At 44.6% G+C, this 13,355-nt stretch overlaps 2 protein-coding genes across 8 annotated transcripts in view; both read left to right on the top strand.

Annotated features, from left to right (window-relative positions):
• med25 (mediator complex subunit 25) overlaps nucleotides 1-5,930 on the top strand; it is a 29,960-nt gene extending 24,030 nt beyond the window's left edge. The window contains exons 16-20 of one of the 3 annotated variants that reach the window (XM_077531823.1): nucleotides 3,153-3,263; nucleotides 3,487-3,558; nucleotides 4,104-4,274; nucleotides 4,361-4,478; nucleotides 5,516-5,930. In XM_077531823.1, the coding sequence (XP_077387949.1) occupies nucleotides 3,153-3,263; nucleotides 3,487-3,558; nucleotides 4,104-4,274; nucleotides 4,361-4,478; nucleotides 5,516-5,619 (576 nt within the window). In that variant the 3' untranslated portion in view covers nucleotides 5,620-5,930. Of the gene's footprint in view, nucleotides 1-3,152; nucleotides 3,264-3,486; nucleotides 3,559-4,103; nucleotides 4,275-4,357; nucleotides 4,479-5,515 lie in introns of all 3 variants that reach the window. The other 2 variants (XM_077531815.1, XM_077531829.1) reach the window with 2 other exon arrangements.
• A 4,557-nt stretch (nucleotides 5,931-10,487) lies between these two features.
• lrrc4ba (leucine rich repeat containing 4Ba) overlaps nucleotides 10,488-13,355 on the top strand; it is a 47,745-nt gene continuing 44,877 nt past the window's right edge. For all 5 annotated transcript variants that reach the window (XR_013284920.1, XR_013284921.1, XR_013284918.1 and 2 more), the window contains exon 1: nucleotides 10,488-10,851. The gene's annotated coding sequence lies outside the window, so the exon portion shown is untranslated. The remainder of the gene's footprint in view (nucleotides 10,852-13,355) is intronic.

Raw genomic sequence — 13,355 nt, 5'->3', positions numbered from 1 at the left:
GAACAGCAGCCTCTGAACTTTCGCTCACACTAGGCAGCAGGTGCGGGGGAGCAGAAGTCATGCCTTTGCAGCTTGCATTGTACTTAACAAGCAGCTCGTTGAAGTCAATCGGGTACCACACAAATGCTATTTTTTAGACTGCAAGGCCACGTGACTCCAGCAGATTGAACCGGAAGATACAAGCGCGCTAGCAGAAGAGCAACGCTATATTGCTTGATTTCTTCTCGTTTATCTCTGGGGAAAAAAACATGCCGAGTAAACGCAACTATTATGGAACTTGCATAAACGACTCCAGTCACTACGACCGTCCACACATGAAGGATGTATTCTTTATTCGTTGAAGCCAAGAATTCAGAGCCATAAATGTGAACGGGGATCAACCTGTGCAGACGTCCAAAAGAGCAGTTTAACACCAGCTAAGTGAAGCCTTTCGCCTTCATATGTAGTAAACATTTTGTTGGGGGCCATGCATGCTTCTATTACAGTCCTGATCCCTTACTACCGGTCACCGCCATCTGCCGGACGACAATAATGAATGACGAGGAAAAATGCTAAAATGGCGTTGCCACTGTTGTTCGGATCTGTCTTGCTTACCACTTTATTTTTTTTTCCTTTCATTTAAATCGTGCCTTGCTGTGACACGTATGAAAATGTATCTGTTAGGGATGTAACGATAATGGGAATATTATGATATTGTGATATTAAAACTGCCACGATATCGTCGTCGTCATGTTCACAATATTTAAATGCAACACATCTGTTAAAAAAAAAAGTCAGGTTGATTTCCATTTGTGCAGTTATATAGCACCTTCTGACTAGTTTTTTTTTTAGTGCAATTAAATTTTCATTAGGGATGGTTTGGCCCTCCTATGTTTAAAATCTACGCTAATTGTCAGGTGAAAGGAAACGTAATAATGCCTGTGAAGCAAGTCAATATGTAGAGGAACTCAATGTGTGTGTGTGTGCATTAACATAACAATAATAATAAAACATAACATTGATGTTGTGTATGAAACCAAGCACAACATTGTGCTTTTTTTTTTTTTTTTTTTTTTTTTTTACACAATATTGTGACCTTTTTAAAATATCACCAACCTCCCCGCGATATCATGATAATTATCGTATCGTGAGCTTCATATCGTCATAATATCGTATCGTGATGTTTGGATATCGTTGCATCCCTATTATCTGTAGGGCCTTTTCTTGAATTAAGGAAACCGGTTTATAAGTGGGAATACATAATTGAAAGAATTGAGGTATAGCGAGTGTTGTTGGTTGTGCCCAAGTAAAATTCAAAAAATTTACCCCCAACAACTGTCAGACGTAAGACAACCAGATGACAGACAAGACATATGGTGATAAGGGCATGATAGCTTGTTGAAACTGGAGAATGTAAATGTCTGTTGCGTAGGAAGATGTTTTGAGGGGAAAAAAAATCTTTACCTCTGGATTAGTTCGGCTCTTTTCCTTGTCTTTTTCGGCCCTCTACACTCAAGCCATCTCTTCAATGGACCTTGCCGTAAACCACGCCCGCATGACCTAGTAAACCAATCGAGACGCAATACGACATGTCTGTGACGGCATGTACCTTTTTGCTGCGGACAAACAAAAGCAATTCCGCTCCCGGTAGTGCATTGTGTGGTTGCTCAAAGCCAAGAAAACAAATCAATAAAATTGTTAAGTGCTGCAGTCACGGCTTGTGTAAGAGTGATAGCCGTTATCCTGATTGACTAACCGGCGTCCCGTTGTAGCCACGGCTTGTGTAAGGGAGACACGAGAGAGACACTGTCCGGTTTATTCCATTCCCTAAACCCTCAAACAACTACAAAAAAATTCTGCGCTGGATCAAAGTTTGTGGAAGACCACACACAGCCAGTTGATTCCCTCCAAAATGACCAGAAACTACTACGTCTGCGCAAATTTTACTCAGAAATTCTTGGGCACAACCAACAACACTCGCTATACCTCAATTCTTTCAATTGATATATCCTTACTGAGTTCCCGCTTATAAACTTGTTTCCTTAATTCAGAAAAGTCCCTACAGATAAATTGTCATACATGTCACAACTGCACAAAAGGCAAAAAATAAAAAAAAATTATGCTGTAAGCAGTACAGGTCCGTACCACAGTGGCAATGCCATTTTATTTATTTTTTGTAATTTTCGTTTTATTGGGGAAAATATGCAAGAGCAATACATTCTCAACTTTGATTTACAGTATCATTCCCTTCATTTTTTTCCCACACAAAAACTACCAAGATTAAAAGAGAGAAAAGTTAAAAAAAAAAAAAAAAAAAATTACAAAAATAAATGTAAAGGGCTTACTTAACATACAAATCGAGAAGGTAAAAAGTCATACAATCACAATCAGGTTTGAAAATCTACATACTGTATGTCAGAGTGACAAAGCGCAACGCCATTTAGCATTTTTCCTCGCCATTCATTATTGTTGTCCGGCAGCTGGGGCAGTGCCAAACGCCAAAAATAAAAATAAAAAAAATTAAAAAAAAAAAAAAAAGGGGGGGGGGGGTGATATCTCTTACCTCTTCGGCATGTTTTTTTTTTTTTTTTTTTTTTGTAGATAAACGAGAACAAAGCAAACACTACTTGCACGGCTCATCAACGAGCCGGCTTCTTTTTGACCTCACGTGGCCTGCCGTCTAAAAATAGCATTTGCGCGGTCCCCCATTGTAACCCGTTATGGGAGTCAGTAACTGTAATAATATTACAAATATTATGTTGAGTAACTCATTATGTGGTTACGGGCTAAATGTAATATATTACTGTAACGCATTACTTATGTAACTCCCAAAACTGTTCTTGAGTCTTAAGAGTGTAAAACCAGTCTTCTCCAATCCTGGTCCTTGAGGGCCGGAATCCTGCATCTTTTAGATCGTTTCCGTCTGCCAACACACCTGATTCCAAAGATCAGGATCGTTTTTAGGTTTCTGCCGAGCTTGACGATGTGCTGATTTTTCAATCTGGTGTGTTGGAGAACAGGAACATCAAAAACCTGGAGGACTCTGTCTGATGTAAACGTTCATGCGAGTTTTACTTTACATGCAAGTAAGAATGTGAAACTGTAAGAAGTACATTGAAGACATTAATGAGGACTTAACTTGATCATATTTATTTATTTTTTTGTTCTGGCAGATGGGCAGTGGTGGCGGTCCAATGCAACCTGGACAAGTCCAAGCCAACCAGAACTTCCTCAACCGGCCCCCCGGCCCCATCCCTGTCCCTCATGGCAACGTGCAGCAGCAGGTCGGTGACAACAGCAACAACGCACATGTGCACACGCACACACACACACGCATACACACACGCACGCATACACGCTCATACACACACACACACACACTGCCTGGTGCTGCTGACTTGTGTGCATGTACTCCTGCTCGCCTCTTTTAATGAACTCTTTGGTTCTTCTTCAAACACCGCCAACACCCTTCTTCCTCCTCCTCCTCCTCCTCTTCCTCCTGTCCAGTCGGTGGTGGTGGGCATGCCCCCTGTTAGTCAGGTCACTATGATGGAGGAGCAGCAGAGACAGAACAACATGGTGAGAGATTGTTACATAAAAAGTATATGTGAATGATGTGATGTGGCACTTTTACACATTCATACACACATTTCTTATCCAGTGGCACCTTGAGATACAAGTGACCCAACTAACAAATTTTTCCAGATAAGAGCTGCCATTCGTGTGATTTATTGTTTTGACTTGGAAGCAAAAAACACTTTTAGTTTGAAATTGACCCTTGCGGCTGTCCTAGAGTACTGTGCTAATTAAGCTAGCTGATCACAAGCTTCCATATTGCAAGTCCGAGGTGGTCAAGTCATTTTTACATTGTTGGACCTAGGAAGTAAAAACAGAAAAAAAAAAACTTTATTCAGGTATATGAAAATGACATGTTAACGATGAAACTAACTGGGTTTCATTCTTATTCTGCTTTGCAGCATGCCAACACGCTTAACAACATGCATGTGTGCATGTATGAATGTATGACCGTCATGTCATCGAGAATTCATGCTGACTTGTACGAGCGTGAAAACAAGCGTCCGCACCAAGCCGGCGGGAATGACTAATGTGAACTCTGACCTCAGATGAGCATGAGAGCTGCCGGGCCCAACAGCCAGCAGCCGCCCGTCAGCGGGGCGCCGCCCAATCAGGTGACGCAGGGGGGCCAGGCTCCGCCCCAGGGCCCCATCCTGCGCTTGGCCAACCCGGGGGCCAACCCGCAACTGCGCAGCCTCCTACTCAGCCAGCAGCAGCCGGTAAAAGCGCCACCGCCCAACTTCTTTCTAGTGCATCCGTTTGAGCTTTGGTAGCGGGTCAACTTTGTCATCCCACCTTTCAGCAGGGAGGCGTGTCCCACATGCCCGGGATGATGTCGCACCAGGGACTCGGCCAGCAGATGGTCCACTCTGCACCGGGAGCGGGCGCTCAAATGCAGGCGCAGTGGAGGCAGCCCATGCCAGGTTAGACTCATTCTGTAATGCTGCTTACATTCTTTTTACGCTGGTGACATTTCAGTTACAGAGTGGGTAACTTCTTGTTCTACTCTGCATGGTTCAAGTTGAACGTCAGTGGCTTTTGAACAGTGTCATACTACTGCCGACCTTGTCACATACTCTGTTCATACCATACAGACACGTACTCTGGACAAGTTTTGGCGCTTCACGGTCAAACAATTTTCACCGTGTTGCCATTTTCTCTCCATCGTAATTGACGTGACAAGCCGAGATTCACACCCTAATCTAGGGCTGACGATTAATTGCGTTTGCAATTAACGAGGTGCGGGTGCCGCCGCCGCAGCCTCTTTTAATGTACATGTATTGTAGTGTTGATGAACTAATCAGGCCAAGCGGTGAACTTAACAACTCTTTAATGATAATTTGTAAGTAACTGCCCGTCTGTAATCATGTCAGAACACAACAGCTCCTAACGCGCTTGGCTTACCAAAACAAAAGTCTGTGTTGCCTTCACGGCCTGTCCAGACCATGGGAAACTACATAACCCGCCACCCACCCAAAAAGTGCAGTGTTACATGTCATGTTTCATGCAACACGAACAGTTATAAGGATATGTTGAAGTGTTAAAGATACTAATTTATAATCTGCCGTTTCTAATTCATTTACAGTTTAAGCGATACTTTTGTGACAGAAGTATATGTTGTCATGGCGAACAAGACTACATGTTAAAGTATGTACGGTATTAAGTTTAAACCTATAATTGCAGTAGAAAAAAAAAACTGTGATATTAAGGCTTCATTTGCCTTTATCTTAAAATCCTGTAATCTAGAATAGATCTGTTATTATTTATTATAATTAACTTTTTGTTGGGTAAAATATTCATTGAAAGGGACCTTGAAAAAAAAAATTGCATATATCGTAATCGCAGTTTTTTTTCCCCGCAATTACATTATTTTCCATAATTGTTCAGCCCTACCCTAATCTTAATTTCACAAAAATAAGTAACAGTCTTGGTTCGTGCGTGTGCGTGTGCATGTGTGCAGGTCAGATGCTGATGTCTGGAGCTCAGCGGGGGGCCGTACCCCAGCCCGGGATGCCCCAAGTCTCTAGCGTCATGGAGGACGAAATCCTCATGGACCTCATTTAAGGGAACTTTTGGGAGTGGGTCAAATCCTTGACTTATTTTGCCCTTTTTGGGACTCTTTTGTATTTTGTATTTTTTATTTTTTTTTCTGCAGACCTTGGACATAATTGCAAAAAAAAATTGAGTGGGATTGTGTGTGCGTGCGCACGCAGGGGTGGGTGTGCGTTTGTCAAGCTACAGTATTTGTTGGTTTAATCTGTCACACATACACACTTGCAGGAAGGTAGTAGCAATGCTTCAGTAGTCATGGCTAGGTGTTTAACAATTAATTTCATGAAATAAACACAGTTTTTTTCCCCCCGTTTGCAGCCAAATGGTGTCAGCGTGTTAATTTTAACCGCTCCAATATGTCGCCCCCTTCCGCCACACTGAGCCGCCGCTCGTGGCCAAGTAGTGCTACCAGATGGCATCGCTCGGCCGCCAATAGGGCCGACCAGGAAGTGAAGTCACCGTCCGTCACCTGGGAGACGGTTGCTAGGATACAGCGACAGTAGGCTCTTGTTTTGCCGGACGCGGCCCTTTTTCCTAGATGGACAGTAGGCTCCCTCACTAGTCTGTCCGTCTTCTCTCGAGCCTCTTCACTCAGACCATCCCTTTTTCTCTGCCTCTGCTCAGCCTTAACTCGACATCCCCACTATAAACCTAACTAGGCCCATTTTCTCCTTCCCCCCTCATTAGCCCTCATTAGGCACTACCACTAACTCCTTAGTGGTCTGGATCACTTAATCAGCAGCAGGTCCCTCAGTGCCCGACTCGGCATCGCTCTCGCCTACCTTCCTCTGTCTCGCCACCTCCATCTTCGTGACCCCAGCGCTATTAGCGGCTACATGTGCACGCCTACGCTTTGCTACGGCACCAGACATTATTGTCTGAGGTGCATTTTACACTGCCCATACAGTTGAAAATAAGTACGTATGGTTTCTGGCTCGGGTTCCAAGCTCGACGTCTCTTGCATGGCAGAAAACAACACACTGACGTCTGGATGCGAAAGAATTGGACTCCATAATCCACTTGACCGAAGTGTGCCGTTTTCTTGCTGCCCACATTCTCCTCTCGGAATTCGTTGAGAAGTGAATATCGGAATTGTCTACTATTGGCCGACACATTCAATGTGGTGTGATTTTTAGTTCCGCATCAGCGACTGAAGTTTTAGCGTTTTTGAACACAACATGCTTACGCTGTTGCTGTGTGTACTCATAATCCTCGAGTTTCCTGCAACGATTCCCTCCGTTTCCTCTCAGATAAAATAGTTTAAAAGTAAATATAAGAAACCCCCTCTCTTCTGTTGTTGTTTGTGAGATGTATTTAGTGCCATGTGATTGTCACACTTTGACTTGGGCCTGTCTGATAGATCTTTTTTTTTTCAGGCTGGTTCCAATATTAAGTAAATTAATTTCTGACAACCAATTAATCGGCTGATGAATTTAAAAATATACAACTTCTTTTTTTTGGTCACTTAACATTGCAACAACAAAAGATTCGAACTGCAGACAGAATGTTTGACTTTTTGTAAACAGTACTTTAGTTAGTATTTGTTTAATTTTACAACCGGCCATGGTTTTTCCTTTTTTTTTTCTTCTTCTTCTTCTTCTTCTTGAGGGGGCTGTTTAACCACTTTGTCTTGTATTGTAATGTGTTAACAAAAAACAAAAAAAAATCTGCCAATACTACTGCATCATTAGAGTACAAAAGCTATGAATCAGTTGTTTTGACATGCAAACGATAGTATCCTTATTCGTCTCTCATCCTGATGTATCTGTGTTTGCAGGTGTGTTTCTTGCAAACTCCCCCCATTCTGTGCAACAAGTGCAGGCGCTGTGCGTGAAATATGAACGCAATTGCAAGGCGGCCAAGTGTGAAAGTTCCCAAAAGACAAGCGGCCAAATGAAGACATATGGTGTGGCCTTTTTATTGTTCTTTTTTCTAAGAAACCATTTTTAGTCGCTGACAAAGTGACAAGGACCCTTTCCGATTTGGCTTGGGTCCCAGGACATCAGTTGGTATTGTGCTCCACAGTCTCCACTTGGCTTCAACACTACGATTTTTTGGTTGCCCATAATCTCCTCAAGAATAAAATTAGTAAAAGTAAATGTAGCAGGCTGATGCGTTGAAGACAAGGTTTTCCTATTGTGCGACTGTTTGCCAAAGAGCCCCAAGAGAGGGCAATAATGCGTTTGGAAGACAGCGTGAAAGGGGCTTAGCAGCTATGCACTCAACATACAAGGTCCGACAATTTCCCTGGTTATGACACTAACTTTTGTTAGTGCAGGAACCTGCTATGTGGAGCAGTGAAGTCGTAGCACAATTGCTCTCGCCCTGAATTTAACACCAGATGCTTTCTTACATCACACCAGGGTGGGTTGTGTCACCCCACTACAAGTTAAGTGAAGAAATTAAGCCATGTATGTTTTTGGTGCAAAAAGCCCCTTTCAACATGCTTGTCAAAGCTGACTGCCCCACTATCGCTTGTGATCTGGTACTTTCCCACCTCCCGAGACGATGTCTAAAAGGGAATTGAGCAAAGCCAGGCCGGGGAATATGAAGTTGAACACTTGACTTTTCCTGTCCTGTTGTCACTACTGTATTTGACAAGTATTTTATAATCCCGTGAACTGTATAGCCCCTTTCAACATGCCTGTCAAAATCAGCCTACCTGTCTCGGTACCTCAGATATCTGAATAAGGTGCGAGAAAGGATTGAGGTCGATTTGGCTGTGTGAAAGGTAATGTCGGAAATTCGGGATGGAGTTGTGAAGCTTCACACCAGACTCCCTTCTCCCGTCCTGTATTTTATACATCCAGCAAGCTTGTGTTTATCCAACCTAATTATCTGAATTTGAGATGCTGTTGTGTGAAATCACCCTCAATCACAGCAGTAACCCTCCCTGACTGGCTTCTGTGTGAAAGGCAAAGGCCGATAGGCTCTAAAATGCCTCCCGAGGCACTTCCAATCTAATGCCGGCGGCCATCTTTATCCAGTCTCATGCAGTATGTGTGTGTGTGTTTGTGCGTTAAAGACTGCAGCACAAACAGGGAGAGGAGGGGACGTGGGTGAAGGGGTGTGTGTGTGCGTGTGTAGGGGGGTGCTTATTTAAATAATGAAGCATGGAGGGAGGGGTGTGGAGTCAGGGTGGGAGGTAGAGTGACAAGAGAGGAGGGAGACATCCGGAATGACCATAATACACACAGGGAAAGGGGGGTGGTGGGTGCTTCTGCGTGTGTGAAAGGCAGTGGGGATGGAGGGGAGGGATTTCCACTGCACTGTTGTGTGACTGGAAATTTAATAGCAGACTGAGGGAGCCACTAAACAAGCTGCTGCTGTGTGTGAGGCATCATAACGGCGGACCCTCACTGCAGACGGCGTGTAAGGGGAGTGGTGGTGTGGGGGGGGGTTGGCTAATGAGCAATTACATAGTGCTCGTTAAGTGCATGAGGGGCGCATACAGCAACGGTCACGTGTTCCAACAGAAGAACAGGTTGTTCGTCCTGTTGCTGTGGGGAAAGCGATAGCGGGCTGCACATAAACACAAATGGAATATTCAGTTGCTTCACATCTGTGTTGCCAGTCAGATGCTATTCCAGGCAACTAGTAGTAGTAGCTCGGTGGACACGTTTACAACGGTCGCTTAAAGTGAAAGTCAACCTTAAACATTTCTTGATAATAATGTTATAGTCTAAACATGGCGGCCATTTTGCCACTTGCTGGTGAGTGAAAATTGCATCACAATTGCCCAGGGCTCAGGCAACGAACAATCACAGATCACCTGTTTTTTTTTTGTTTTTTTGTTTTTTGTTTTTTTTAAAGCTGTTGTGTGATTGGTTGTTTCCTGAGACTCAGCAACAATGATGTCATCTTCAGTCAACTAGTGACAAAATGGCCGCCCTCTGAGATGGATTATGCTGCTTAATTCATATTCCACACTAACTTAATATTAACTATTTAGACTAGTGGGGTTGCATAGATCATATTTTCAAGAATTTTGAGGGGGTTGACTTTCACTTTAACATCTGTATTGCATGGATCCTACCTGCCAACTGCTATTCCTCTACTATTTGTTCTAGTAGTGGTAGTTAAGTGGTTCTGAGATGGAACAGCATTTTGGAGGAGCCAGATGTTATTCGGCTTGCATACAATACAGATGTAAAGCAGGCCTCAGAAATGATATTTATTCACCTAACTTTTCCCAAAGTCAAGAATTAGTATATGAACTGAAAGCATATGTGGAATATAGAGCTGTTTCTGATAACTGCTTCACATCTGTGTTGCATGAAAGTCCACCAATCTGTGACAACTGCCAACTGCTATTCATCAGCTTCTGGCACCTGTCAGCTGTTGTTGTAGACCTGTCGTACATGCTAAATGGCAATGATTTCAAGTTCCTGTCCTGGAATAGAAGTTCACAAGTGGATTCCATAGCTGTTGTGACGTCCTTGTTGCATGCAAGTCCACCAATCCTTTGTATTTTACCACTGTTGTTCCACCCCAGCTCACGGGAGCCCAGAGTAGGATTGCAACACAGATGTGAAGCAGTTATGGGGAACAGTGCTTCTTCATCAAAGTCAAATGTCAACTGTGGTCCTGTGGCCTGGAAAGGCAGTTCACAGGTGGCCTCCATACAATAAAGATGTGAAGCCGCTGTCACATCTGTTATGCATGAGGTCCACCGATTTCTATTACCTGCAATGCAAGATGCTATTCCATAGTAGTTGCACATATGAATTTTTAGGGGAAAACTTGAATTAATAAAAACTAACAAACCGACTCTCAACTCAAAAAACAGAACCCAAATCTGAGTGAGAGTGAGCATGATTGTGTGTGCGCGCCGCACCGACTGCGCGTGGGCGTTGCCACGGCGACCGCTCCGGTAAGCAAGGTGACGCAACCCGCAGAACGCGTGCGTGGGAATCGAACGCGCGCCCCTCGGAACACTTTCACGCTGTCATGAATAATCGTCGTCATTCATAACGACCACTTGCCCGTCTTGTCTTTGAGGCGTTCGGGCAGCTCACGTGCGTTCCGGAAGCAGCAGCATCATCCTCACTGGAGGGAGAGATTGGAGGCGAAGGTGGAGAGAGAGAGAGAGTGAGCGAGCGAGGGAAGAAGGGAGGTGGAGGAAGACATCCTCCCATTCGGCGAGCACTCTGCAGAGGAGCACGTCGCCGCCGATGCTGCCGTGAAAGCGCTCGGTGCAGGATGCATCTTTTCCCGCCGGCGGCGTCCTCATCGCCCGCCAAGGTGAGCTGCCTCTGTCCGTCAGTCTTTTAGTCCAACCGTCCTTCTGCGGATGGACGGCATCCACGCAGAAACACTTGAGCGCGCGCGTGCAGGCTTCGGTCCCACTCTTTGGAATTATCCGCATCTTGCACCTGCGCCGGGACGGTTTGGAAATCCAGGAATGAATGTGGACGCGTGCGACTGCGTGTTGGCATGTGAGGGAATGAGTAGGTGTGTGAGTGAATGTGTGTTGGTCTTGCGTGAGAGTGCATATGTGTATGTGATTGTTGATGTACATGTGAGTAGTCAGCTGATTTGCTTACTCAGAATTCAACAGATTCAACCCCCTCCCCAATGTGTTCTCACCTTGAGTCCCCCTCCCCTCTCCCACTGTCATCCATTAATGGCACTTGTTTGCGCAGATAATCCATTTCCCGCCTCCCCTCCGCCGTGATGATCGCAGGAAATTGCGCAGGCACCTTGCGGGGCTGCTGCATGTGCACCGGCTTTAAGCATGTGAGTCAGTCGGAGACTCCCCCCTTTATCTCCCACCCCTCAAAAAAACCCTCCCACACTCACCCGTACACCCCCGGTGGTGAACAAGCAGCAGATAGAGGGCTTACGAAGAAATACTGTGTCTTAATGGGGGTGCAGAAGGTGTGAAAGGGGGCAGTGGGGTGAGATTCAGCAAGATTAGAGGGAGGGGGCAGCGTGTGCGCGAGGTGTGGGTGCGGGGAGCAAGAATTGCATAAAAAGTCACCTGTTCACGGGCGACGTTTCATTTGTATTCATGACGGCCGGGATTCAGAGCGTGTCGCTTCATGTGCAAATGCCTCCCTCATCAAACCCCTTTTACGCAGACAGGAATTTATCACCTGTGAATGGGGGAATTGGATATTCCCTTCACACTGTCATTTTATCTTCACCTTTTTTTCTCATGTCATGTAAAAGGCATAAAATGATGGTTAAAGTTATCAGCTTCAGAGGTGGTTATGATAGCCCCTTTCACACTGCCAACATGGGTGAGCTTTTTCCTATGTCACTGTCCTGTTTTTAAGAGACTAACGCAGAATGGGGAATGTCAAAGTTGCTGGCATCAGATGTAGTATCAGATCACCTCTTTTCATACTGTCCCGCGGTTGTCTTTTTCCAGGGGTGAAATCACTGACGCTGAAGGTGTGGAAGTATTGTAGACCCACAAATTTACTGGCTTCAAAGGCAGTAGAAGATAAACCACTTCCACACTGCCTTCAGAATTCACCTTTCCCATGTTAACATTCAGTGTGAAAGGGGGCAGGGGGAAGGGGAAGTTGACCTGCAAATTTGCCAGCTTCAGAGGTAGCTCAGGTAATCCCCTTTCTGCCCATCAAAGTCGTCTTTTTACCAATTTTAAAATGAGAGTTTTTCGTGAATAGTACTGATGTGGTGTTAAGTCAACTTGCTAATATTTTCGGCTTCAGAGACAGTGTCGGGTAGCCCCTTTGTGCCCGTTAGGTATCGTTTCCCTTAATTTTGTGTGAACAGCAGTGCTAATATTCCTGCTTTGGAGGTGTGGTAGTAGTACCAGAAAGCCCGTTACTGCTCATCAGTCATCTTTTTTTCTCATATTATTTGTGTGAAGGCATGGAATGGGGTGTCATAGTTGTCCTACACATTTGTTGGGATTAACAAATAGCCCCATTCTGCAAAGCCGTATTTTTTTAATGTCTCGCTGTTTTGAGTGAAAGTTATCGATATGGAATTGGGGGTGGAGGTGAACCAGCTTCAGAGTTCGTATCATACTGGCCCTTCAGCCTGTGAAAATGATCTTTTTCCCGGATTTTTTTTTAATTTTTTTACTCTCTTTCATGTGAAAGGTACTGACACAAATTGGGGAGTTGCCAGTCAGCCCTTGAATTTTCCTCCTTGTGTGGTAGTATTTGAAAGACCCTTTCTAACTGTCAGTTTTCTTTTTCTCAGATTTTTTAATTTTTTTTGACTTATTGTTCTGCGTGAATGGTGCACACACAAACTGGGGAGTTGTCAAAGTCAGCGCTCGAGTTTTCCGCCACTTTGGTAGTAACTGATAGCCCCTTTCTAAACCATCTTCATCTTCTTCACAGCTTTTTTTCTGTTATTGTTTTTGTGTGAATGGTACCGACACAAATTTAGTTGTCAAATTCAGCTCTTGAATTTTTCGTCTTCAGTGGTAGTAGTTGTAGGATTTCCCCTTTCCTGCCGTCGATATGCATCTTCCTCAAGTGTAGTTTAAGGTAGGCCGCATGAGTTGCGAGGAACATCTCCGCTGCTGCATTAGGTTGCAAACCGAGTAACACTTGCCCTAAATTTGGTGTGTGTGTGTGTGTGTTTATGTGAAGGGGTGTGCTTGTATACAGTACGTGAGTGCGCGTGCGCTCGTCCAGACAGCAGCAGAGGGGCCGAGATTATGGATGGCAGAAAAAGTGCCGTAATCAGGGCAAGCGAGCCAGCGAGATGCGCTGATGTCTTCATAGGACGGCCGCGCGCTTTGATTGATGCTGCCGATC

This window comes from Festucalex cinctus, chromosome 1 (genome assembly GCF_051991245.1).
Source record: "Festucalex cinctus isolate MCC-2025b chromosome 1, RoL_Fcin_1.0, whole genome shotgun sequence".
Classification (NCBI taxonomy): Eukaryota; Metazoa; Chordata; class Actinopteri; order Syngnathiformes; family Syngnathidae; genus Festucalex; species Festucalex cinctus.
The sequence above is the reverse complement of the archived record's forward strand: the minus strand, read 5'-3'. Positions and strand labels throughout refer to the sequence as shown.